Below are 26,292 nucleotides of genomic sequence, written 5' to 3'. Positions count from 1 at the left end.
CCATCTACTTGTGATCTCTCTCTGTCAAATAAACAAATTTTAAAAAAACTTTTAAATAAATAAATAAAAGAAGCCCTAAGAAACTTCTCACTCAAACGTTTTCTGTATTCTGGGGTGCCTCACTGAGAAGCCCTGTTGGAAAAAGTTGGCTAGGACTATCCCCCCAAGACAGTTTATGCCAGTTCCCTACCTTCTTAATCCCATCCCTTTGAAAGTCTCCCAACGCCCCGCAGCCAGGGGACGGCTAACTTAACCTCAGGAAGCACTAGGCGATGCCGAAGGGACGAGATGTCCCTGCGTTGCCCCCGAGAGGTAGAACCAGCTCCGACAGACGTGCCGGCAAGCAGACTGTCTTTTTCATAGTGAAAGATCTTCACTTGAACTGCTCACCCCAATTTGAAAAAGAAGAGACTCAAAGAAATATTTTTGCTTCCAGAAGACAAATACCAGCTCATTAAAGTCTGAGAATACACACAACATGTGCTTCAGGGGACAGGCAGATAATATTTAATTATCACCACCAAGACAGAGGTGTGAGATTCAGTTCATCACAGCCAGGGGTAGGAGAAAGGGTGTAGATTTCCTCTCAAAGTGGGAACCTCGAGGTGGGGAAGCACTGTTAGACCGCCTGGCCTGGAAAGACAGGCCATACTCCTTCCCCACAGGCCTTTATCACCCAGAGCTTAGAGTCAGGAGCCCGGGCCCTCTGTCTGTACCAAGCCCAGCTCTCCTTGTTTCAAGCCAGCCTCCCTCGGAATCCTATCAGACGCCCTCTCCCCTGTGTGTGGGTGGAGGCCTGCCGTGGAGGGGGTAGGAGAAAGCCCTTCTACACTGAGCTTGTCCTCGGGTAACAGCGCGTCCCATCCTGTCTTCCTGCATTAGCGAGCTGTCGGCGTCTCCTTCTGGGGCATTCACACGGCACTAGAAGCTAGACTCTTGCTCCTTCTCCTCTCCCTTCTCTGGTTGCTCAGGTGACGCTGTCCCATCATGCTGGGGAAGAGCCTGGGCTCAGGAAGCAGTCTTTGGGTCCCACTTCTGGGACTAACCGGACTCCTCCAAATCTCCGTTTTCTTGTCTGTGAAGTAGGCATGATAATGCCAACTCCACGAGCAGGTGTGTGGTTTCACTGACAGAGCGTATGCAGCGCCTGGTTCATGAGGCGCGCTCACATGCCGCTTGCTGCCGGCTCTAATGTTATCGGCGGTCATGTTGCTGTTATTTCTAGAACGGATGCTGAGTCCACACAGATGGCACCCAACCGGTCGTTTTCCCACAGTCCATAACCACTGAGGTTCTAACCAGTGCTTATCCCGTGTCAGCACTCCATAACCTCCCTGACGGTTTAACAAATGTTCCTTGAGGGTTTGCTAAATGTTAGACATTGGAAATAGGCCTTTGGAAATACTAGGACAAATACGACGCCCGTCCACCGAGAGTTCGCATCTATCTGAAGAGATAAGATGTAGAACACGTTATGGTAGTTATTACCATCAGGGCTGTCAGGGCGGAGGACTGTCCTTCCCTGGGAGTGTAGGGAAGCGACGGTCATGGGGTATGGCTGTCGGCCACAGGACAGGAAAGAAGCCCATCATCGCCACACTCAGCCCAACAACTTCAGTCTCTCTGCTGGGAGAGTACTCAAAGCCACGGACCTGTGACCATGGGTCAGTAACCCATGATGGGGGCCCTTCCTCTGCTGGGAGAGTAGTCAAAGCCACGGACCTGTGACCATGGGTCAGTAACCCATGATGGGGGCCCTTCCACCCACCAGCAGCTTCTACACTTCTCCCCCTAAATTAAGACCTCCCTCACAGTATTCCATCTACGAAGTTTGGTACCTCCATCTGCGAAGTTTTGCTCCAGAGGAGGCTGCCTTGGTTTAAGGGATGTGGATGCTGGCCTGAGTTCCAGGCACTCCAGCCAGGTCTAAATGAGGAGAAATAACACTGGAGTCTGTCCAAAGCACTTGGAACAGACAAAGCCCACCCCTTGCCCACCGCCTCCTCCCCTTTTCCCCATCCCATAACCATCCAAATTGGTTTGACATGATTCAGGGATGCTATTCCGGCATTTATCTCAACTGTTAATTAATAACACCTTGTCGGTGCATGTAGCAGAGCCAAGCTCAGGACTTCAGGGACTCTGGAAGAGTTATAGTTCTCAAGTCCAAATAGTCCCATTTCTTCATCCAATGAGAGATAAAGCTTGGTGAACCCATTGTAAATGCCTTGATTAATGTGTGCGAATCATGTTGATGGATTGGTTGGGTGGGGGACAGCTTAGAAGTGCAACATTGCTCTATTAATTGGGTTGGATGAGGATTCCCCTTGCAGTCCAAAGACCTTGTGGCAAATGTAGCCGGAGCCATAAACAGAGTCCCCAATTAGCTCCCAGAGAGGAAAGCAATATATCTAATGCTTACGAGGGAAATGTGGCCTTGAGGCCACTGCCAGCTGGCCAGGCGCTGGGTCTCTCTTCCTTGGGAGGGAAGCAGAACTAACCCCAACTGAGGACCGCATGGCAACAGGGGGCTGAAATCATTCTGGATCTTCCAGTGTATTTGACTCCAGAATCTTCTGTTTAGGAAACTGAGGGTTGGGAGTCAGTTTTCTTTTGAGGTTTAAAAAAAAAAAAAAAAAAGTAGAATTCATTCTTTATCGAATATAAAAACTGTAATCAGTGAGATTTTTGAGAGCTTAACACGCACCGAGCCCTGTTCTGAGCTTTGTATGCATCTGGGTAATGGATGGGCAACCAACAGGTGGGCGTCTCTGCTGCTGCCCCGGCACCGTGCTTCCTGTTCCTCCCCACAGCAGTCCGAGAGATGGTTCTGAATGGTAAATCAGATCATGCCGTGCCCTCAAAGGGCTTCTCATGTAGTTAAAATCAAAATCAAATGTTTCTCCTTAGCCTAGAGCGACTTCTGCGATGTGCCCCTTCCTCCTCTCTTGCCCATCCCCCACCACCCTCCACAGCAGCTCCGCCGCATCCACTCCCACCAGTCCCTCGTCCTCACGTGCTGAGCTTAGTCGTACCTCAGGGCCTTTGCTGGTCCAGGGCCAGAAGTGCTCTGATCTGGGCATTTGACATGACAGGCTCCTTACAGCCATTTTCTGTTCTTAGCTGCCTGTCTTGACCTACCTCTACCTCTCCCCCATCACCCTGTAGTGTTTCCTTCACAGAAAATGCTGCATTCTTAAATTATCCCATCTGTATCTTCCTGGCCTATGGTCTGTGTTGTCACAGGAGACATAGAAGTTCTACGAATTTGTCTCTTCATAGTTTTTCCATGTCACAGACAAGGATACAGAGGGGAGAGAAGGCAGTAGGCAAAATAGGCTTCCAGATAACCACTGTGATAGAACACTTGGCTACTTTAAACGCAGAAGCTCATTTCTTTTCAAATAGAAACTAAATTTGGAGGCTGTTTCTGAAGAAAGTTCAAACAAGTACAGAATTTTTATTGTTGTAAAGAGGACTCAGGAAAAGTCACCTCAAACATAGAACTTGCCCACTGAAGACTTTCTCACAGTCAATATATTTGACTGTGGAATTTGTTGGGGAAGGGGAGGTATTTAAAGTTCATGAGTTTATCTAACATCACACCTTCTGTCTTTCCTAATCAAGTTTATAGTAGTTTAAATGATGATTAAGTGTCTCAAGGGATTATATTTTCCCTGATTAGATGACAAATCAAGTATTCATCATAAAATTGTGATTAAAATGTATAATTTTCAAAAAAAATTAATAACTGAAACCACTGTGGACTTCTTTTAGGGAATTAAAGATCAAAACACAGATTTATCTGGTGGCAAAGAGGTAATATTTATTTCCTTATGTTGGCTTCCCGTATTTTTGCACTGGCCAGAGAAATGGCCTAGATTGTAGCAAGGACCCTGTTGGTCCCTGTGACCAGCATTTGAATAAAGGTTCAAGGGCCCTGGTACCAGGATTAGCTCCTTTGCTCTCACAGCTTTCCCCTCAGTCCAGACCAGTGGTTCTCTACCGGGGACAACTATACTCTCTAAGAGGGACATTTAGCAACATCAAGAGACATTTTATGAGTCACAGCAGGGAGGAAGAAAGGAGAGGCTACTGGTATCTAGTGGGTAGAGGCCCAGGATGCTGCTAAAAATCCTATATACACAGAACAGCCCCCACGACAAAGAATGATGGGGCCCAAAATGTCAATAATGCCAAGATGGAGAAATCTGGTGCAGGGATTGACATGTCCTAGGGACATATCTGAGGGGTTCAGACATTTCCAGAGCAGGGAGCATCTTTGGCTTGATGTCAGAGGCCTGATGCATCGAGTACTTACTAAGACTTTACCCACATTGCCCAAATAAATCGTGATAATAGCCCACAAGTGCCCTACGAGCCTCTGAGTATCCTTTATACAGAGGCAGATACTGAGGGCCAGACCAGTGGAGTGGCGGACCCAGGCCCCGCAGTTAAAATGCCACCACACCAGGACTCAGAACCCAAGCCAGGAGCCTTCTTCGTGGACCCCTCCCAACCGCTGACCATCGCGCCTGGGATCTAAGCAGGGCTATCTGTGAGCGCTTAACGCCCTCCTCCCCTCAGAAACATGAATTCTGCAGCATTCTGAAAAATAGCATTGGCATTCGCTCTTTTTCCCCCCCGTTTTGGATTTGGAATGCATTTTTGCCACAAAGTGCTTATGCACTGGAATGCCAGGGTGCAAGCAGGGGAAAGTGGAGCAGTTGGACTTTAAATAGCTAGACGCTCTCTGTAGCACAGCAAGAGCAGCTGCCCAAGGTCTGTGCTCTTTTCTTTGACTTTCCATCTTCTCAGCCAAGAGCTCTGGGGGATTGGAGAGGGGCCAAGAATTCTGTGGCCAAGTATGGATCCAAAGAAAGCTGCAAGGTGTGCCCCAAAGCTGTGTGCAATGCTTGCCCTCCCCCCGTCCCCCAACACCGCAAAAACCAGACCTTTCCAGGGGAATTCCCTCCCTTTTCCTGAGCTTGCGGTACTTCATCATTGATCTGCCAGCCCCAATTCCTGGAACTCCAGGGCCACACACGCTGAGGCACGCTACCTCTTTGATTCACAGGAATCATGGAGTCCGCAAATGTCGGACGCACAAAGACTGAAGTACGGAGTCCTCAGCAGGTTTAAAACCCAGAGAGGGGAAGTAACTTCTTCAAGGCCAAACAGCAGGGTAGGGCAGATCCAAGCCAGAGGCCAGGCTTCCTGGCTCTAGATCCAGTATGCTTTTTTTCTGTACCATGTGGCCCCCAAAGGGACCCAGTCACCCTCAAGAGATCGTATGGCTGACCCTACTGGTAAGATCAGTATGAGACCTAGGAACTAGACTAGGAGGAGTTGAGGCCCCTGTGTGCCCAAGAGTGAGCCTCTTCTCTAATTGTGTCCCGAGGCCAGCTTTTCCTTAGCCCCGGGCCCATTCACACCTCTTGTCCGGAATGGTGGTGAGAGCAAACACCTCCCCCCATGCCAGGCGCGCACACACCCAGCCAGACCACACGGGTGTGTGAGACTCAGATTCCGCCACAAAGAATCCAAGGTCTGCTGGGGTGTGAAACATTGGTGAAACCAGCTGCAACAAAGCCATATACTAAGGGTCCAGGATAGAATGAGGCCAAGAGGCTAGGACAGCCCAGAGAAGGGGCATCAAAGATTTCCAGAGCAGGCAAACTTGAATTTTGAAAGCTACGGAAGGCTTAGGTCAGGAATCTAGGGAAAGCATTATGGACAAAGAAATGGCAAAGATGCAGAGGCAAGGGACAGCAGTGCATATCTGGGGACCTCTGAGAAAACTGACAGAGAGTGGAGCAGTGAGTGAGGCTGGGGAAGCGGGTCTGGACAGAGAGAGCCGGGCCTTGCCTGCCACGCTGGGCAGAGTGACGTTTACCCCCAAGTACTTGCTTTGCCTTCCTGCAGTTCCCATCTTGGTCTCCACAGTCGCAACCACCCCTCTTCCCTCCGACAGAAGGCTGGTATCTCTGCTTGGGTGATTCCTAAATACATATGCTCACAGCACAGAAGGAACGGCCTTTCTCTATGTTTCTTCCATTGCGCGTGCGCATCCTTTTGCCGCGAGGGGAGGAGACAGCCTGGCAGGATGATAAAGAGGCAGTGGGGCCAGGGAGCTCTGGGTTCACGTCCCGGCTCCACCACTGATGGGAGCAAGTTGACCCATCTCTGTAAGCCTCAGTTTTGTCCTCTGTAAAGTGGGACTAATGCTAGTTGCCACCTCACAGAATACTGTGAGCTCAGATGAATTAACACATGGACAATACTTAGTACCGAGGTTCTCTTAGGTCACTGGGCATCGGAATCATCCAGAAGGCATAGCGCACGGATCGCTCAACTCACAGAGCTTCTGGTGCAGTAGGGTTGGTGCAGGGCCAAGGGATATGCATTTCTAAAAAGTACCCAGGGGATACTGATTCTTTGGGAACCACTGACTAGATGTAATAGGTACCATTTTGGGGGGAACTCAAGTGCTGTCAGAGAGTGATTCCACCAACTGTGGCATTCCTGGGCTGCCTGAGGGGGAGGACAGGTCAAAAAGCTCTGCATGCCAGGCTGTGCCAGCTTGATTAGCATACGGACCCCAGGTATGTCACCGTACTCACTGAAGCCCCTGCCCCAGAGCTGTAGCTATAGAGAGGGGCTCAGGGCCCCAACTCCCTGGGATCTGTTCCCCTTCCTCCCTTTCAAGAGCACTGGAGTAAAGCACAGCTGTGGGAAGAGCATGCTGGAAAAGGGCACATGGTATCTGTCCCTGGTCTCTCCCCTTTGTCACTTCCTGAGACTTCTCCCATCCTCCTCGGGCCCAAAGTTGGCGCTGTGACCTTTTGGGCTGGGGTCTGCAGGCTCTTGGGTCAGGCAGACTTGTGTTAGTTCTGACTCCAGTTCTTACCCGCTCTGTTTCCTTGAGCAAGGCATCTGAGCCTCTGTTTCCTCATCTGTAAACTGGGAACAGCAACAACAACCTCACAGGCCCTTTGAGAGGTTTGACTAGCAAGTTTCCAGAAAGCGGCTGAATACCACCTTATTTAAATGACAGATCTAATTATTAGTGTCTCCCTGTGTAATGTGACTTCAGAGACTCTGAACACACACACACTCTTCCTAATCAAAATCTCATCATACCAAGTAATGCACATTTTAAAATCAAAAATCCATCTTTTGGTGCCTGTTCTAATGCATAATCCCCCTCAATCTCACACCCACTCATGCTGGAATGAGCACATTTTCCCTCAGAGACCACAACCAAGGGATCTAGATGGCCCCTGGACGTATTGTCTGGTCTGCATAGGGTTAAAAAAAAGTCCCTGAATTAGCTACTGACCTGTAGCAATAGAGGATTCCATTTAAGCATCTGAGAAACTGAGAAGCTGGAGAGTAGTTTGTCCAAAGTCAACAGTGAAGTGGTGGGGTTGGAGCCCGGCTCCCCTAATTCTAAAAGTCTTGCTTGTTCTCCTCCCAGACCCACTTTCTGAAACGAGTTCTATATCAGGTTCACCAGAGAGTCCAAAGCTGCTGGGATCTGGGATAAGAGAGGAAGGTGAAGCCATAGAGAAAGGGGCCCTACAGTCACCAGAATAGGCTTCTCTTACTCTTCCTTCTGCTGGGCTTACTCATAGAGCACATGGCTCACGGGGCGCAGATCCAGGGAGAAATCTCCAGCCCACGGGGACTCAGCACCCAAAGCACCCTTTGATGCGAAACCTCAGTGTAGTCTGTTCCCAGCTACCAGGAGGTCAGCTGCCGTGGGCGCTCCCGCAACTCTCACATGCCTCCTTTGTGAGTGCTGCTGCTCAGATTTGCGAGCGCACCCTTGTCTGGCCCCTCCTTTTCTTCCCAACCATGAAAGTCGTGGTTTCTCAATATCTTTCCACCTCCGCCTGGTTCATGCCACCCGTGACACTGGACTAGACCGTTGGTCCTCCGGCTTCCAGTCTACTCCACGCAAGGTGGTCAGAAGAATCCTTTCATTTTTATTTTTGTTTGGGTTTTTTTTTTTTTTTTTTTAGCTGGACCCATCTGTGACTGGGAAAATAACTATTTTCTTGGGGTATGGGCAGACATCTAGTCTCAGATCATCTGGAATTACGTGCTGGTGTTGGTGGCCTTGATGACCTTGTGCGTGTGGAAGCGCACAGAGTTGCAGAAGGGCTGGCACTGCCCACGGTGACAATGTCACTGACATCCCAGAAGCAGGAGGACGGGGCACATGCATGTTTTGGCGGCATTTCTCGAAACAGCTGTACTTTCAGATGGAGGGGAGGTGGTCTCGGTAGGTGACAGTGGTCTTCTGCATCCTCATCTTGGTCACTACATCAGACAGAATCTGCTCTCCGATGGACACATGACCAGGAAAGGGGCATTTCTTATCAACATAGGTGCTCTCAGTGGCCTCCTATGTGTCCTGAAGCCCAGACCCATGTGGTTGAAGTATCGCAGATCTTCCTCACCAGTTTCTCCAAGTGGGCCCCTCTTCTTCTGAAAGATGGTCAGCTGCTTTTGGTAGGCATGCTCAGTCTGCATGGCCATCATCTCCCCAGCTGCGTAAAAAAAGAAGAATCCTTTTAAACGTCAGGTCATATGATGCCCCTGTGCAAACCTTCCCTGGGCATCAAAAGTCCCACAGAATGTCATCTGGGTCACAGCCGTCACTCCGCATTAGTGAGCTCTTGCTTCCACTCGGCACTTACATCGTCCTCTACCTGTCTCTATCATCCAGCCCAACATCCACCATCTTGTTCCTACTCCCAAGATACTTTCCCACCCTGAACCTCTACGCCTGCTATTCCTTCTGCCCAGAATGGTCTTCCTCCAGAAGCTTCCAGGACTTGTTTCCTCATCTCATTCAGGTTTCTCCTGAATGTCACTCCTGGGAAGCCTTCCCTGTCTTACCCCCACCTAAAGCAGCAACCCACCCCCTTCCATCACTCTCCCAACCCTTTCCCCTGCCTTGCTTTCTTCAGAACACTATCACCTTCTCAGAGTCTATTATACATTTCTTTGTTCATTGTCTGCTTCCCCTCTAGAATCTAGGTTCCTAGCTGCAGGCTCCCTGTCTGTCTTGGTCAGCTCATTATTAAATGAACTGAATAAACGGAAGTTTTAATGAGAAGTCTCTAGGACAGAAAGCCATTTTCTTTTATTCAATACATTATTTTAGTATGAATACATTTCATTTTAGGATTAAAAAAACACATCCATGCAATGATACCCAAGTCACTACATACCATCCATACCCTTTTATTAATGCAAAGAAAATCTAAAGGTAAGATATATTATTTATTTTAGGTAAGACAAGAACACATGGTTATGCAGCTCTTTATCTCTATTGTCAACATAGCTCGCCCTGTGTATGGACTTCCCAGGGGCAGTAGGTCTGCAAGTTCTGCTGTCCTCTGAGACGAGAGGAAAGGCAGAGTTGAGTGAAGCGGGACTGCCCAAACCGTAGCCAGCCTTGTGAGGCCCAGAGTAGCAAGAGAGATCAGCAAATCTGAGGCTGCACCAGCTGTGTGCAAATCCCATCTCCTCCACTCATGAGCTGCTGCCCGACCTTGTCAAATAACAACCTCTCCAGGCCTGGGTTCTCCATCCATACAGCCAGAGCCAACAGAAGGTTGCTATACACTAAATGCTTTTGCACAAGGCTGATTTAATCCTTCACAAAAGCCCTATTAAACTAGTATCATAATTGTATCCACTTTACTGATGAGAAAACTGAGGCTCAGAGAGGTAAGCTGATTAGCCCAAGGCCACACAGCCAGTATGTTGCAAACCCAGATCTTGTGACGTTAATGGGCAGTCCCATCCCTGGAGTCCCATCCTGGCTCCTAGCCCCCATGCCACAGAGTGAATGCGAAGATGAAATGAGATTTCTAGGGCATGCAAAGCACAGTACCTGAAGCCTGGCATGGGCCGTGTTTAGCAATTAGTACTTCTGACTTCCCTGATCCAACTGGAAGCTAGCCTGATAGCTGAGTCTGGTCCCTTCTCCCACTGGGAAGTCTACGGGTACTTCTTTATGCAGCAGGAGGACAGGCATCTTGGCCTCTGCTAATTCTCTCAGCTTGGGGACCTGTCCTCCCAACTGCCCACAGGAGACAGGGTCTCTCTTCAGGCAGAAAGTAACTGTTCCAGTCTGTTGCTCTGAGATGTCGAGGTGTCGGTAGTGACAGCCCTTTCTCTTTGTGAGGGGCCCAGCAGGTCCCTGTCTGGCACCCCACCAGCCTGCCACTCCCTGCTGGGCTGGCTTCTGTCTGACCTGTCAGTGGTCTCTCTGAAAGGGAGGTTGATGGGGGGCAGAGGGGAGGGGCCAGGAACAGCAGGCAGAGGGTAAGCATTTGGGGATATTGGTGGCTGAGATCAGAGACCCTTGCTCTCTCTTGCCAGTAGTTTTTGTAACAGAACAGCAGGGAGACAGCAGCAGCCAGGATAGAAATCCCCCAGGTATAAAAAAAAACATGGCCCCAGGCTAACAAGGGTGAGGCTGTGTCAGAGAGGCCTGTCAGGGAATGTCCAAGGTGGGCAAACTCTCATCCAGTGGGTTCATTATTCCTAGAGACTCTGTCCGGGTTGAGGAGAGGCAACAGAGGGAGGGGGAAGGGTAGGGGAAGAAGAAAGAGAAAGAGAGGCTGAGAGAAAGAGCAACTAGAGAATGAAGATATTTTGTGAAGCCTTAGCCTTTCCTTCCCCACATCCTGTATATGGCCAGTCACAGGATACCTGCATATGGCCTGACTACTCACAGCCTCCTGTGAAGAACTGAGGATAGAAGCCAAACATAGGCTTTGGAGCTGGACAGCCAAATGGTGCCTCCCTCCTCCCTTATTTACTAGCTGTGTGATTGTGTCCAAGTCTCTTAACCTCTCTGAGCCTCACTTTCTTCCTCTGCAAATCAGAGATTATAGATGGCCCCTCCAAGCATCCATGTGAGCCTACATAATGAGGGCTGGATAAGGGGGCAAGGTGCAGGCGGCAGAAGCACAGACAAGCTTCAGGGCTGGCAGAGGACTAGCCCTATGGCGGTCCACCTGTCCCAAGTGGAAGCTGGGCAGAGCACTGGCTAAAACAGTCTGCATTCCAACTTTTCAAAAAATAAATCTCCCTCCAATATTATTTAAATTGCTCCTCTTTTGTTTGACATGGACCTGCCTTAGGTAAAAGAGCTCAGTGCAGGCACTACCATGTCATGGTGGCGGGCACAGTGGCTCCTGTGTGCCATCTGGAATGTTCTACTTTACCCGCCCTCACAGGGCAGCTTCATGTAGGATTTGGCTTCAGAGTGCAGCAAACTGGGTCAAAAGACAGCCCCAACATAGAGAAGCTGTGTGGTCTTAGGCAAGTTATTTACTGTCCTTCTAAAGCTCCAGTTCCTCACCTATAAACAATGGTGCTAAGGATCCCTAGAATTCTGGTGATTTAACAAAGGGATGCAAGTAAAGCACTTAGCATGATGATTAAAACCTAGTAAGCTTTTCCTAAGGGCCTACCATTAGCTCTGATTAGACATGGTTGCCATTAATGCTTCATCATCCTACTGACTCCCAGGATGTGTCCCCCTCACATAGGGTCTCTATGCTGAAATACACTGGCTTTGGGAGGCACTGGGAGGCCAAGGGAAGGGGCTCTGAGCTTATGTGCTAGTAGTGATGATGTAGTTTGTGTTGCATTTAATCACTCCAGAGCGTGCATTTTATGAGATCAATCAAGCGTGGGGGCTATCATGCAGATGAAGGTGTGGCTGGTGCTTCCAAGGATAGCACTCCCGAGCCTAGAGCCCTGTTCTCATGAAGAGCTTCCCAATTGTATTGCACTAGACTGTTGTGGGTAGAAGTTCTGCGACAAAAGAGGTCTGTGGTCAGGAAATGCTGTGTGCTCCATTGCAACATTAAAGATTCATAATGCATATTCACTCATTAAAGGCTCTGAGAAGTCCTGCTGTAAAGAAACTAGTTTAACTGTTTAACCAACATCTCTCAAGTTGTTTTTGACCACAGATCCTCCCGTGCCACCTCCACTTCTATGTTTCAGGGAACCCATGTTAACATCCCCAAGGAGACATAGTTCGGGAAAGCTCCTTTAGTCTCTCGAGTCAGATGTACCGCTATGGATATTTGAGGGATGTTTTCAATAATTCAGAACAGGGGTCCTTGAGGTTTAGTAGGCAAAATAATCACCTGGGAATCTTCTTTAAAATACATACTCTCAGGGCACTGGAGTGGCTCAATTGGTTAAGCATCCAACTCTCATTAGTTTGGCTCAGGTCATGATATCAGGGTCCTGGGACTAAACCCCACGTGGGCAAGTCCATGCTCAGCGGGGAATCTGTTAGAGATTTTCTCTCTCCTTCTCCCTCTGCCCCTCCCCTGCAACTGCACTCATGTACGTGTGCTATGTCTCTCTCTGTAAATAAATCCTTTTAAAAAATGCACATTCTCAGTTTTCACATTGAGAAATTCAGTAGGCCTGGGTGACAGCAAGAATCAGCATTTCAAAATCACTAAGGTGGTTCCAGGGCAGGAGATCAGGGAACAGACCTTGACCAAAAGCTATTTAGCGTCTGACTTCTGGAAATACCGTGCTCAGAACAGCAACGTCAGCATCACCTAGAAACTTGTAAGACATGCAGAGCACCGTAAGATCAGAGAATTGGGATCTATATTTTAACAAGGTCCCAGGTAATTCCATTGCTGGTGAGATTTTAAGAAGCATTGGTTTTAAAGGTTTTTATTGATAGTATTTGTTCTGGGTTTTTCCATTTGTTTAGTTTTAATAAACTCAAAAAAAAATGGATACACACTGCAAGCTTATTGTCATAAAATTCCTACCAATCCTCATCCCCACCCCCATAGTAAAGGGTTGGCCAGATGCTCCAGTAGCTTCAAAGTAAGCCAAAGTCTTATTAAGAAGTGGTCTCACCTAGATTACATCCCTGTCTTCAGTAACAGTCCCTGGGTTTTCCTAAACAGCCTTTGCTTTCTTTCCCACATCCATTCTGAAGAGTAGGAAACCCAGAAAAAGCAGCTCTCCGTGGGGGCTCCACTGTCAGCTCTCTGGTCAGACATGATTGATCTTCCATTGCTAAGTCATAAGAAAAGCCAAAGGGGCTTCAGAGCAAGGAGCTCTGGCCTTGGAATTCAGAGACTGTCAAAAAAGAGTTGGCACGAAGCAAGAGGAAAGCTTCCAACAGGTCTTCCAGATGGAGCGCAAATACAATTTCACTTCTTGCAATATTTAAGAATGGCAGTTGCTGTGGTCTGGAGGGAGGGGATGCCTGCATACCGATGGTCCATCAGGCAGCAAGGGTATTAATGGCAGGTGAAACCTTCCAAATGAGTACCCTGTCAGCCAATCTATTGCTCTAAAAGGTTGGCAATGCCGGAGCCTAACAGAGGCAATGAAGAACTAATCTCATATTGCCAGGTTAAATCAAGTCAGCCTTGCCTGCTCCTTTCACTTTTTAGTTACATCAAGCCAGAATACTTTCAATTATCCCTCCCTTCCAACTTGTCAGCAGGCATTGGGTAAAATGCAAATGGAACAGTGCCTTCCCTGGTGGAGAGCAAAAAATATGAAGATGAGCCTCCATTGGTTGAGCTCCTACTGTGTATTCCGTGCCATACCCTCACCATCTCATTTCATAGACACCATCTTATAGGATCTCCATGCTCCTTTGTGAAGTAGATGTTATTGGGTCCATTCTATTGCTGAGAAAACTGAGTCCCAGGAAGCCAGTCATTTGCCAAGTTTACATAGCTAATGAATGATAGAACAGGTTTTAACCATTCTGACTCTGATGCCCATATTCTTTTGCCATACGTATAACTGAGCCAAGAATCTAGGGCTACTCTGGGTGAGTCCTTGAGCTTTGGAGTGCCCCCGTCTCCTTAAAATTTTCTAAGTGCTCCCCCTGTGGCAGGTACTGGCCAGGTCAGCAACATCCCAGACTAAGACCCATCTGAGCCCTGATCCCTATTTCTCCCTTTCAGGGTGTTCTCTGACCCTCTACCATCCTTTAACCCCATACCCATGCATGTAAGGGTGATCAGATTTTGAGAGAGGTTGGGAGATTTGCATTTATGAGGTATCTCAGGGCCCAATGCCCAACCTTAATTCCGGTGGACGTATTGGCAAGTAGATTGATTGTTCCTGTTGGCTGGAAGAGTATTTTGCAAGATCTTGTGACATCAGAATGAAAGGTGCTGATATGTCAATTCAGGTAACTCAATTTGTTTAGATAGACAGGGGCCTGGAAAAAATGATTTACTAGGGACCCCATACACTTTAGACATGGTCCCGAAGGAGCTCTCCTTAAGAAATCAATTAATCAATCAACCAACCAATCTCAAGGCAAAAAGAATCCTAGGATTGCCATATTTCTCTTTATTCGAGAACCTTTTTTTTTTTAAAGATTTTATTTATTTATTGGACAGAGAGATCACAAGTAGGCAGAGAGGCAGACAGAGAGAGAGGAGGAAGCAGGCCCCCTGCTGAGCAGAGAGCCAGATCCCAGCCAGATCCCAGCACCCTGGGATCATGACCTGAGCCAAAGGCAGAGGCTTAACCCACTGAGCCACCCAGGCGCCCCTATTTGAGAACCTTCTTATGTGACTGGCCACTCCGGTGCCTTGGGCCTATGCCAGCTACCCTCCACCACTCCTTTATTTTCATCACAAAGAGCAAACGGAGCAGGCTTCTTCCTTCTTGCCCCAACTTGCTGCCTCCCCTCTTTTCTCCACTCTGTTAATTTTCTACTTCCCCATTATTAACTGATCTCAAGAAGGTCCCTAGGATTATTGGGTCTACCACCTGGATTCCCTCTATTTTCCTTGGGGAAATGAGAACTTGCCAAGTACCTCAGTCTGTATGCTAAACGAACCTGTATGATGCCAAGAAGAAAAGAAGTAGAAAAGATTCAGAAGCCTGTCCTAGGTTACCAGGTGCTCACAGCTGTTCCTCTACCTAGTGTGGATTATCTCAGTCCTCTCATTGCTTCTGTGAGGTATCTGCATCACCCCCAATTTGCAAATAAGGAAGACAGAACAGAAAGAGCTTGGTATCTTGGCCTAAAGTCAGTCTGTTAGCAAGTACATGAATTGCGTAATCTTAAACACACACCTTGATGTGTGTTGTAGCCAGGTGAATAAGATGAAGATCTAGAACATTCCCAGCACCCAGAAAGTTTCCCACCAGTACCTCCCCATTAAGGTAACTACAATTTCTACCTTTTTACCATAACTGGTTAACTTTGCCTGTTCTGGAACATCCTGTAAATGGAACCATGTGTACTCCTCCTAGTTTTAACCAGACTCTTGTCCAGATGAATAGGGAAGGTAGATTTGGTGGTTGGTGATACTTCTCATCAGACCACAATCTGGAAAGATTGGAACTCATTTTTAAAATCTGAGATGCTGCCCAGCTCCCAGTCAGGTCCTACGTGCAGATACCAGCAGAGCCATCCATGGCACCTGAAGTGAATTGTTGGAGTCGGTATGTGCCACCCTGTCACAAAATGAAACTAAGAAAAGTACATTTAGATGTTTTCCTGAAGCCTTTAATACCCAAGAAAGCTGGAGAGTTCAGGCAGGTTATAGAGAGAATCACTTGCCTACCAAGCTCCAGGGAATAAAAGGCACCAAAACTGAACAAAATCCTTCCATCTAGATTCTCCATAAGCTGCCCAGTCTACAAAGATCAAAGAGGAAAATAAATGACATGAATGAAGTGAACACCCTCTCATTCCTAGAGACCTCCCTTCTCTGTAAGAGTTATGTGTGGACTCAGGCAGCCTTTCCTAAACAGGAAAGACATGCGTGTCTCAGCCAAGTCTGAAACACCCAGCCTCCTCCGGGGCTCTCTGCAGCCTCTCCACTGACCCGTGGCCTCCTCCCCACTGAGCTGAGCTTCACTGGTATGTGTTCAGAGAAGGCTTTGAGGTTCTATCTTTTGCCAGTTCAGGGACTCCTTTAAAAATCCGACCGTGCGAACTAGGCAGGGGCTGAAAACAGCTGGCACAAACCTGTAGCCAACCCAGAAGGCAAGTGCCACCTTGTGCCAATGGTAAACAGCTGAATGGGGGTTTGAATCTCACAGGTAAATAGTGTGGTCCTTCGTAGCCTGCATCGCAGGGAATGAATTCCCAGGCATCTTGTTTCTCCTGTTGATTCCTTTCTAGAAACTTGTTTCAACCAGCCTGATTCTTTCCCAGCTGTGGATATAGGCAGACCTGCACGAGTTATTAAATCGCACGGTCACCCATGCTTCCCCTGCTGATGGGTGTCCACTGCCCTTTCTTCCAGCTCCCTCTGGGAAAGAAATGTCTCCTCCTTCTGATAATGAAGAAGATGGAGAGGGCAATGATCTCATTGGTTACCTTTTCCTACTTTTTATCCAGACCTGCTTCTTAGCCACTTGGATAACTCACTTAACTTCTCTGAGCCTCAGTTTCCAACTCTGTAGAGCGGGTGATGGCATGATAATGGGCATAACACACAGTTAGCCTAGTGTTCACTGGACCAGGCACTGTTCCTAGCGCTGTATATGTAATAACTGCTTTAGACCTCCAAACAGCACTTTCTAACATCATCATCAATCAAAAAACATTTCCTCACGTTTTGTACGTGAGGAAACTGAGATACAGAGGAGTAAATTCCCCAGGGTCAGCAAATGGGTAGCACCTGATCTGAGATTCAAACCCAAAGCCCCTGAATCCGGACTGCAAGGCTGAAAGGTTATGGTCTGCTCTGCGGGGTTGCCATGAGGACTGAAATCAAGAATATGTCTAAGTCTTGTTCAATCTGTAGCATTTATTATTACTGCCAATTAAGTTAACACTATGTGTTAAAGTTAACATTACATTCTTGCCCAAGATTCAACCTACCCATAGCACACAGCGGGGAATGACTCCAGTAGGGGATATTAATTTCACTAATATCCATGTCCAATTTTTATAAACTGAAAAAGCTGAAGACTTTGCTGAATTTTTGATTATAGTAATATCTAGAGTTCATTGAACACATACTATGCCAGACTGACATTAGATAGATAAGCAGATATCTCGATTCATTTGTTCTCCATCACAGAACCATATGACATATGCACTCTTTTAACTCAGTTTTAAAAGCAAAGAAGTTGAGGTTCATCAAGGATGGTTATCTTTCTAAGTTTACATAGCCAGGGACCAGAGGACATGAGCCTCAAACCCAAATCTATTCGATTCCAGAGGCCAGGCTCTTGCCTCAGACACGTGTAGGCTTTTTGCCTAAAATTTTACCATAGGAATTCTAATTCAAAGGATTCAATTCAGCATCACCCTGGTTTCTGCCTCGTGTGTTGTCACAGAAGATTCTCTCTGATTTCCTTTATCAAAAGCAATAAAAAGAGTATCTCACATATTGTTCCCAGAAAGTTTCGCCACATCCCTATTTCTCTGAAATGGCCATTACAATTAGCGTATGACACATGCGCGTGGCACGCAGCCAGGGCTGTGGTTTAGCCTGCCTTCTGACAGCATCTAGATAATTCTCCACGGCTGCGTCTCATGGCGTGAACTACGTGAGGGCACGAGAAGCAAAGGTGCCTCACCGCTGTGGGGCCCGGCCGGGAAGACCTGGGTCAATTTCCCCAAATGCTGAGTCAGGATCGGGTCCTGCTGGAGGACTCTGCACACCTCCCTCCCACCCTCCCTGGGAAAAAGCCCACCAGGCTAACAAGGAGGTGGGTAAATAAAGGAAGAAACCGTCCAGTGTCGCGGGAGGACTGTGCTGCTCTTGCACCCCTGTTGAATAGAGACGCCGACAGCCTCTCGGGTCCTGAACTGGCAATTCAGAACAGTTTGATTGCCTGCTTGATTGTTTTCAAGATAACTGCAAGATTGTCAGTGACAGGGTAATTTACTGAAGATTGCCATGTCAGACTCCACGCGAGGGGCTTGCTGGCATAAAGATGCGGCTCTCGTGACTGACAGGCCACTGGGAGATTGGAGTGCCAATTTAAAGTTCACGGTGTCGTCGGAAAGCGTTCAGCACCAGCAGCCCATAATCACGCAACATGATGAGGTCATTACAGGCGTAACGTATGCTCACGCTTAATAACCGGTAGAACCCCAAATGCGCCATCTCCGGAGCAGGTAAATGTAAATATGTGGGAGGAAATCATTTCTATCCTTCCCCCCCAACCCCCGTTTTTTTAGCATTTGCCATCTGTTGTTGCTGATGTGTTTATAGGACATCTCCTGCCAGATGGGCCTTTGAGTAAAAAGCCCTGGAATCGACAGAACAGTGGAGAAACTGGAGGTCTACACTTTCGAAGAAGTCACAAGTCCAGAACGAGTAGCAGACGAGCAGGGGTCGGGGAGGAGAGTGTTGAGTGTTTAAGAGGAAAACAGTCCCAAGTTCCTATTTGAGCCCAATGAGGTTCTCAAGCTGGTTATATGGAGGGGGTGGTAAATCGGGTGAGGGGTAGGGGACGTTCCCAGCTTCAGGAGGGAAAGCCCACCAGAGACAGATGGAACTTCTAATGGGAAGAGGCCAGCGGCCTTAAAGAAATCTGTAGTGCTCTAACAGCAGTGTGTCTCTTCTCACCTGAGAAGTTTCTGCATCTGCTAAAAGGAGCACCGCCAACAGCGCGCAGAGGGATGGTTTTAAATCCAAAGCAGGCCTTCCACCGTGGATCCCGTCTGTCTGGTGAAGGCGGGCCTCGGAAGGAGATGTAAAAGGCAGCATGCTATGTGCAGGTTTTTTCTTGTCTTTTTCTTACTCTGCGAAGGGCTCTGGGATCCACTCTACAATCTGAACACAGATCTGAGACCGTGCCCCAGCATCATCCCGCTGCCAAGATACAATTCTCTGGCCTTGTTTCTTGGGTCTGAGATTTGTGGGCCTCTGGGGAGAACCCGATTCACCCAGCCCATCAGGCCAAGGTGTTCAGAGCCCTGACTTGGAAAGTCTCTAAACTTAAAGTGTGTGTGCCTGCTCACCCTCCTGTGCCTGCGTTTCTAGGAAATTCTGTAAATCTAAATGCATTACGAGGCACAGAAGCAACATTTGCCCATGTGGAAAATGAGAGGCTAGTTTTAGTAATTTAAAGCCAAGCAAAACACACAACCTCCTAATTTGTTTGTTTGCTAAAAAGAAAGTAATGCATTAAAATAATTGTACATTAATTGCTAAATTACAGTGGAACTTTGGTGAAATTACATATTTCAATTTCATTAGCAGAACCAAAGGAAAAGAGTAATGCCAAAAAATTACATTGTAGTAAATTTAAAACACGCAGGCAGGCCTCTGATTCAGTACTCCAGTACACATGTTTGTCAAGCCACAGCCCAGGGTTTGAGTACATGTTCCTACGATGTTAATTATGGCCCCAAAGTACCTTGCTATGAAATCTGGGAGATGCAAGCAAATTATTCTCCAAGACTTTCTCTCTACTGCATGTTCAGTCAGTGCCCAGCAGAGTGAATAAGTGTTGGCCAACGAATCCGTTCTAATACGGAATTCCAAGGAGCAAAGACTGCCCGAAACATTCCCATGCTCAGCCTTAACACAAAGATGAAGAAAGGGAAACATTCATTTATTCATTCAACAAACATTTGTTGAGTACCCAGTTCTGTGGTTGGCACTGAGTAAGATGTGAATATAGAAATGAATAAGTGTTATTCTCTTCAAAGAGCTCATTTTCCAGACAGGAAGGCAAGCACACAGAGATAACCCTAGCACAAGGAAGTTGGCATTCTCAAGGGTTTCTGTAACTTACTGTGCATTAAAATCAACTGAGAAGCCTGTATAAAAGGCAGGTGCCAGGACCTGCTTCTGGAGGCTCTCTCTGGGAAGCTCTGGGTTAGACCCTTGATTCTCCCCATGGGATTTTGTTGTGGAACCATTCTCTGACAAGCTCAAATTCAGGGATACACAGAGCAGGGATACCCTAACCTAGCCAGGGACATCACCAGGAAGGCTTCCTAGAAGAGGGGGCCATACCTAGTCTGGGTCTTAGAGGATGAATCATATCTGTTTACCCCCCCATTGTACAGTCAGTTCCTTCAGAACACCATCATTGTTCATCCTTTGTCCCATGTTTCATTTCCAGGACAGGGATGGCACTCAAATATTTGTTGTGTTATAGATGAATGATAGGAATTATAGATGAATGACTGGAAAGGGATGGAGGGGCAGGGATCTGGGCAAGTAAATCAGGATGTTCAAAGTGCTACAGGTGTGCAGCAAGGTAGCACCAGCAGCAATTAGGTGAACCGATAGCTTAATTTCTGGGCACTCCAACTAAAGCCGTTTCTCCGCATTTCCCAGAAAATGTGGAACTCCCCCCACCCAGCTGTCAAACTGGTCAGCACTACACTCCCTGTCTGAGAGGGAGCAGGCATGGAACATTTTCACCATTCAAGCAAGACTTTCGATGATTGGTACGCGCATTAGCAAAGGCCCCCAAGAACCAGCTATGGATAATTTTTTGTGCTGTGCTGTTCAAAAGCAAAATGCTTGTTTTTGTTTCCAACCACTCAAATAATACTTGCTCATGACCGAAAAAAGTAGAAATCCTAGAAAAGTCTAATGCAGAGAGACACACACTCATCTACTGTCTGGGGATAATCATTCATCTACCTCTCGGTCTTCGCTTTTCTCTGCATGTGTGCTGGAATTAAACTAGGCCCATTGTGTGACTTCTGCCATTTCAAGCCCTTGGGAGGGGCTGACGCTCTTCCTGACAAAGGTGCGAGCATCTCTCCGCAGCGTTTTACCATGAAATGCCCTGACCGTGGCCCTGCCTCTGTCCTTCCAGATGGCCTGGTGGATTGCCTGGACCCTGACTGCTGCCTGCAGTCGGCCTGTCAGAACAGCCTGCTCTGCCGAGGGTCCCGGGACCCCCTGGACATCATTCAGCAGAGCCAGACAGACTCGCCTGCCGTGAAGTCCTTCTACGACCGCATCAAGCTCTTGGCAGGCAAAGACAGCACCCACATCATCCCTGGAGACAACCCCTTCAACAGCAGGTGGGCACCCTTCCGTCCATACAGGCTGCCGAGGGGGCTGGTCTCCTTCCTGGCAGAGCAGGAGGAAAGAAGTGCTCCTGACTTTTCTGCGGGCCCCGTTGGCCTAGAAACTACCCCATGAGGGCAGCTCCTCTCTCTGGTTCACAGAGGGCCCTTTCCTGTCTGTGGAAGTTAGCCACCTTCACCCCAGAAGCTGCTGGACACATCTGTGGATGGTCTGGTTTTGAGATCATTTTTCTGATCTGTTATTTTATTATATCATTGTTATTATTTTATCTCTTTATAAAATACCTCTGATAGTACCTTTTGTCTGATCACCCCTGAAATACTTCATTCAACAGAGTATTTTTGAAAGCAGCTATTAGCTGAATAGCATTAATTAGAATTTATTGAGCGCCTCTCATAAGCCAGAGCCTTTCTGTAGACTGTTTCCCATCCTCCCAGCAACCCTATCAGTTATACCTGCTATTGACCTGCTTTGGGCAAGATGTCGTGCTGGGGCATTTTACCTTTCTTTCCAAAATGATGGGGTTTTTCTTGAATTTACTTTTGCTCTCAGTAGCTAATTTGAAGCAGTTCTGGGGAAAATTCTGGGTTTCTTTTACAGTCAGCTCGGCCCCTCCCTTCCAAGTTAGAACTGTACCCCTGGAGAGGAGAATGAGGGAAGAGTTGGCTTTGAGGCGTCCCATCCGCTCCAAGGTACTGGTCATGATTCTGAGGGTGAGAGGAAGGACAGAGAGGCAAGGGTCTTCTTACGGCCTGCCTGCATCTCACAGATCTCTCTCTTGGTGGGTCTGGGTCCAGATGTCAACCGTGTCTGCAGGTGTGAGGTCTTCTTGGGGTTGTCTGTCTCCTTTCGGGGCTCCTTCCCACAGGGAAAGAAGAGTTGCTGGCTGGGTCCTCTTTCACGAAATCTCTAGGAAACTTGAAATTGAACGGGGTGCTTCTGGCCTCCTCAGCCCTCTTACCTTCCTCCTTGTGCCATCCTTCTCTTATATCTCTTATCCTCACTTCTGGGGAGGCCCAGCAGCAACTCAGGAAGTATGCTGCTCACGCAGGCTTCCAGCCAGTAATGCACATACCAGACTTCACCTCCCACGGGAGCCCCTAGCCTTTTTTTTTTTTTTTAAAGATTTTATTTATTTATTTGACAGAGACAGATCACAAGTAGGCAGAGAGGCAGGCAGAGAGAGAGGAGGAAGCAGGCTCCCTGCTAAGCAGAGAGCCCGATGCGGGACTCGGTCCCAGGACCCTGAGATCATGACCTGAGCCGAAGGCAGCTGCTTAACCCACTGAGCCACCCAGGCACCCCTTGCCCCTAGCTTTTTAATTGATTCTCTTGATGCCCCTCCCAGTAGACCTTGGGGAGGAAACAGCATCAGGCGATGACTTAGACTCTGCTCCTCCCCCTTGGGACAGTCTGGTGAAAGTGGGATGGGGAGGTGGCAGGTAATGGTACAGCTGATTAATTCCACAGCCCCTAAGAACTCTCTGGGAAGGTGTGCAGCCCTAGTTCCTGGCAACAGTTTGTATATGAGAGCTCTTAACATGGTCACTTTGGGCCAGCAACTTTAGCTTCTCACCTGTTCTTGCTTTCCTAAAAGTAAAACAGAAAAGAAAAAATAATCTCAGCCGTCTTCTAGTTCAGCCCTGACACCCCCTTGCCTGTGCCACATTAGGCAAGTTATTTAACCTCATAAACTTCATTTTCTTGATTGATAAAATTAGAATATTACAGAATATACTTGCACAGTTGTATTATTTAATACAAGAACCCCTCAAAAATAAAAGAAACCACAAATCTTTGATCAGAGAAGCATTTGCTTGCTAGAATCCTAGTTCTGGGACAGGGATTCTACAGGTATGTTTCCCTTTAATTATGAACATAATTCCTGTTGCCAGTGAGTCACGAGTGGCCCTAGCACCAGGCTGGGAGCATTCCAGGAGTGCTTGCATGCAATTTGCTTGTACAGTAAATGCAACTCAAAGGTCCCTGCTCTGTTCAGCTTCCTGTTAACATTTCATTTTTCCCACCCTAAATCCAGTCATTTCCTGATACTCTCCTTTTTGTCCCTTAAAATTCAGTCTTCTCCTCCTTATCCAAGTTGCCATTTCCAGAAGGCACGTTGAGCTACAGCCAATATTCAGGAGAGGAGGCAGGGACTCCAGAATATCTGGTGGACTAGACCAGCCCCAGAGATCTGGGAGGAAGAGACTTGCTTTAGAGAAATCATCTCTGGAGCTTTGAAAGTCACCGTAGACACCACCACCCACGTGAGCCCACATTCCAACATACTGACGTAGATACATAATTCAGAAAAACAAAATGTTACTCCAAGACAGGTTGAAGTTCACCAAGCATGAGAATTTTAGTGCATTATCCTCTGACAGAAAAATGAAGGAGAAAGCGAGGAGTAAAAAAGAAGTTAATTCAAGACTTCTAAGAAGGCATTTCCCCGAGATAATGGCATACAAAAATCACTAAAATGCCTTGACTCCACCACTATAATTTATAGAGCAGATCTCACTATCTAGATAATGTGATAATTGTTACACATCAATAATCATAAATAGAAATGAACTGATAGCATGTCTTAGCTGAGTCTTTTCTGTGAATTGTCTTCCTAGAAACGATATGAAGCCAGCAACAATGAAGAATTAGGAAAATAGAGGGAGGGAAGCCTAGGCAACCAGGCCTCTTTTATTCCTGGGACGCTGTACAAAATCTCATGCTATAGGAATGATTTAAAAGAAATCACAGTGGTATAAAAAAGGAGGGGAGAAAAAAAACCTACTGCGGGACATACTCCCAATTTTGTTTTATCATCACAAATGCTTTGTACCTTGTGGTCATCAACACACATCGATTTTAAAATAGTGTCTCGGAAGGCATGAAAGAAATCTTAGTCTGCACTAAGATAAGGAAATGGAATTGAACAAAAGAATTATTTTCATAATTTAGTTTTCCACTTTCAAAAGACTCTGGCATTATAGTTGAAACCAGCTAAAAATGGGATGCATTTGTTAGGCTGACGGTAGCAGACAATTAGAGCTGTCAGTGGAACAGTCTAAGCCCTCCCGAGATCATCAAAGGGTTGGAGTTGAACAGTTGGGGGTATTGCTAATAAAAAGAGAGGTGCCTAGAGAAAGCACCCCTCTAGTTCTGGGGTCACCTGAGATGGCAGAAGTAAGTGCATTCCAAAAATCAAGCAGACTTGGACAAGATTCTGGCAAAGAACAGGTCGGTTTGATTACCTAGCCTAGAAATTGGGACTCTGTCCAGGAACCTGGAAACCTGAGTACCTCTCTGCCTCTTCCAAATGCCCAGTGGCTTGAAGGCTCACAAAAACAGCTGTAGACCTGCTTGGTGGGCTGGGGGCTAAATGCAAAAATGGAAGTTCTCATTAGCCCATTTCTGTGAAATCAGAAAATTTAGGTAAGAGGAGGCATGTGCCTTCTCCCCCTGTGGTGTTTGAGAAGACTCTCCTCCTATCTCTGTTGCTTTATGGGATTTTGCAGAAGTTGTTCATTGGATACTGGCATCCTCGAGAAAGTTCTAGTTACTATGATCTGGAGAGAGGAGAGCTTTTGCTGACAGTGGGAAAAAAAGTTGTGTGGGATTTCAACCCCTGCCCCATCAAATAGCAGGAATTTTATACAAACAGAAAGAGAGTTATGTGGAATCCAGAATCCAAGATAGAATCCAGAAAAATATATCTCCCATATTCTCTTTTCCTCAGGCTCTCATGGATTGAAAGAAATTTTGCTCTCAGAGGGCAACAAAACACAATGTATGTAGATGTCCCAGCTTCATTTTTAAAAAAAGAAAAGAAAGAAAAACCTCTGTGTGCTTCCCTCTCTTCCCTCTGACATCCCAGCCTGGAGGAGAAGAGTAACATTGCCTTTCTCCAAAGCCAAAAAAGGAAATGAGTAGCCAGATGGGGAAGCTCTCACCCGAGTATAATACTCTCTGTGCCAGACTAAGGCACAAGCATGAGTTATGAGGGGCAGCCTGAAGCTTGGGCCAAACAAACGCCAAATGATGTCAGGAAATGGAGCAAGGCCAAGGGTAGAGGGACTGTGCACAGGAGACCCCTTTGCCCATCTAAGTGAATGGGAAGGCTGTCCAGGGATTTCATTCCAACATGTCATCAGTTCTGCTCCTCAAGGAAAGCAAGCATTAAGACCTCCCCATGAGGTGTGATCATGTGAATCAGAAATAAATGTTGAAAGCCTAGTGACCAAAGGAGGATGGGTGGGGACAGCAGCAACACGGGAGGAAAACTTGACACGCCCCCTGGTCTCCTCATTCCCCTCTGTGTGGCTCAAGTCTTATGTTTCTTTTTCTCTCAGCTTGGTTTCTCTCATACGAGGACAAGTGGTAACTACAGATGGGACTCCTCTGGTTGGAGTGAACGTGTCTTTTGTCAAATACCCAAAATACGGCTACACCATTACCCGCCAAGATGGCACGTAAGTATCTTCGTGAGCCCTACCTACTCAGGGCTGAGGGGGCAAGCAAAGAGGCAGATGGGGCTACTGCCTTGGAACCACGTGGCTTCCCCTTGTGGTCTGGGATGTCCAGCAGGCCAGAGCCCCAGTGAGGATCCCCCCAAATACCTTTATTGCTTTATGGCATGGTATCCAAAATTAAAAACCGATAGAAGGGACAGGCTAGCTGGGGCTGCCGATAACCATCATTCTCCTTTCTTCCATGTCAGATAAATGCTTTTCTGTGTCTGTGCATGTGTTGGAGCTGGAGCGGGGGGAGGGCCTATTCTAAAAAGAAAAAGGCAAAGCGGCGTTTGGAAACTCACTCCTATTTTAAATCAAAGGCAGTGCAGGGTGACAAGGATCCACATGACATAGTGTCCTGTGGTGAACCCCTTCTGCTCTCATCTGTGGCTTTAGGAGCTGTGTTGTTTTCGTGCCTGTTTTGAGGGGGTGGGATGTAATCAGAGAAGTCTAATTAAATACATTTAGCCGTCACCCTGCTGCGTGAAGAAGGCAACCTTTTCCTATTATCTTCTGATTGGAAACATGCACCCGTGCAGCCCCCACCAAGATGAAAGCTATGTTATTTCCTTAATCCACTGGGCATGGAGTTGAAATTTAAAGAAGAAGAAGAAGAAAAGAAATCTATGGGATGAGGAAATCACCCACCCACCCTGAGATTAAAAAAAAAAAAAACAAACCACAAACTATTGCCTTGTATTCCAAATGAAAGTGAAAACAGTTACTGTAAATCTGATGTAAGACTTTTTTCTATA

At 47.2% G+C, this 26,292-nt stretch overlaps 1 protein-coding gene and 1 pseudogene across 17 annotated transcripts in view; one reads left to right on the top strand and one right to left on the bottom strand.

The window, feature by feature from the left end:
- Positions 1–26,292, top strand: part of TENM2 (teneurin transmembrane protein 2) — a 1,132,942-nt gene that overhangs the window by 1,023,065 nt on the left and 83,585 nt on the right. For all 17 annotated transcript variants that reach the window (XM_044229881.1, XM_044229874.1, XM_044229866.1 and 14 more), the window contains 2 exons: positions 20,812–21,022; positions 25,376–25,495. In XM_044229881.1, coding sequence (XP_044085816.1) covers positions 20,812–21,022; positions 25,376–25,495 — 331 coding nt within the window. The remainder of the gene's footprint in view (positions 1–20,811; positions 21,023–25,375; positions 25,496–26,292) is intronic.
- On the bottom strand, positions 8,033–8,752 carry LOC122893139 (annotated as a pseudogene).

This window comes from Neovison vison, chromosome 1 (genome assembly GCF_020171115.1).
Source record: "Neovison vison isolate M4711 chromosome 1, ASM_NN_V1, whole genome shotgun sequence".
In the NCBI taxonomy this organism is placed as follows: Eukaryota; Metazoa; Chordata; class Mammalia; order Carnivora; family Mustelidae; genus Neogale; species Neogale vison.
The sequence above is the reverse complement of the archived record's forward strand: the minus strand, read 5'-3'. Positions and strand labels throughout refer to the sequence as shown.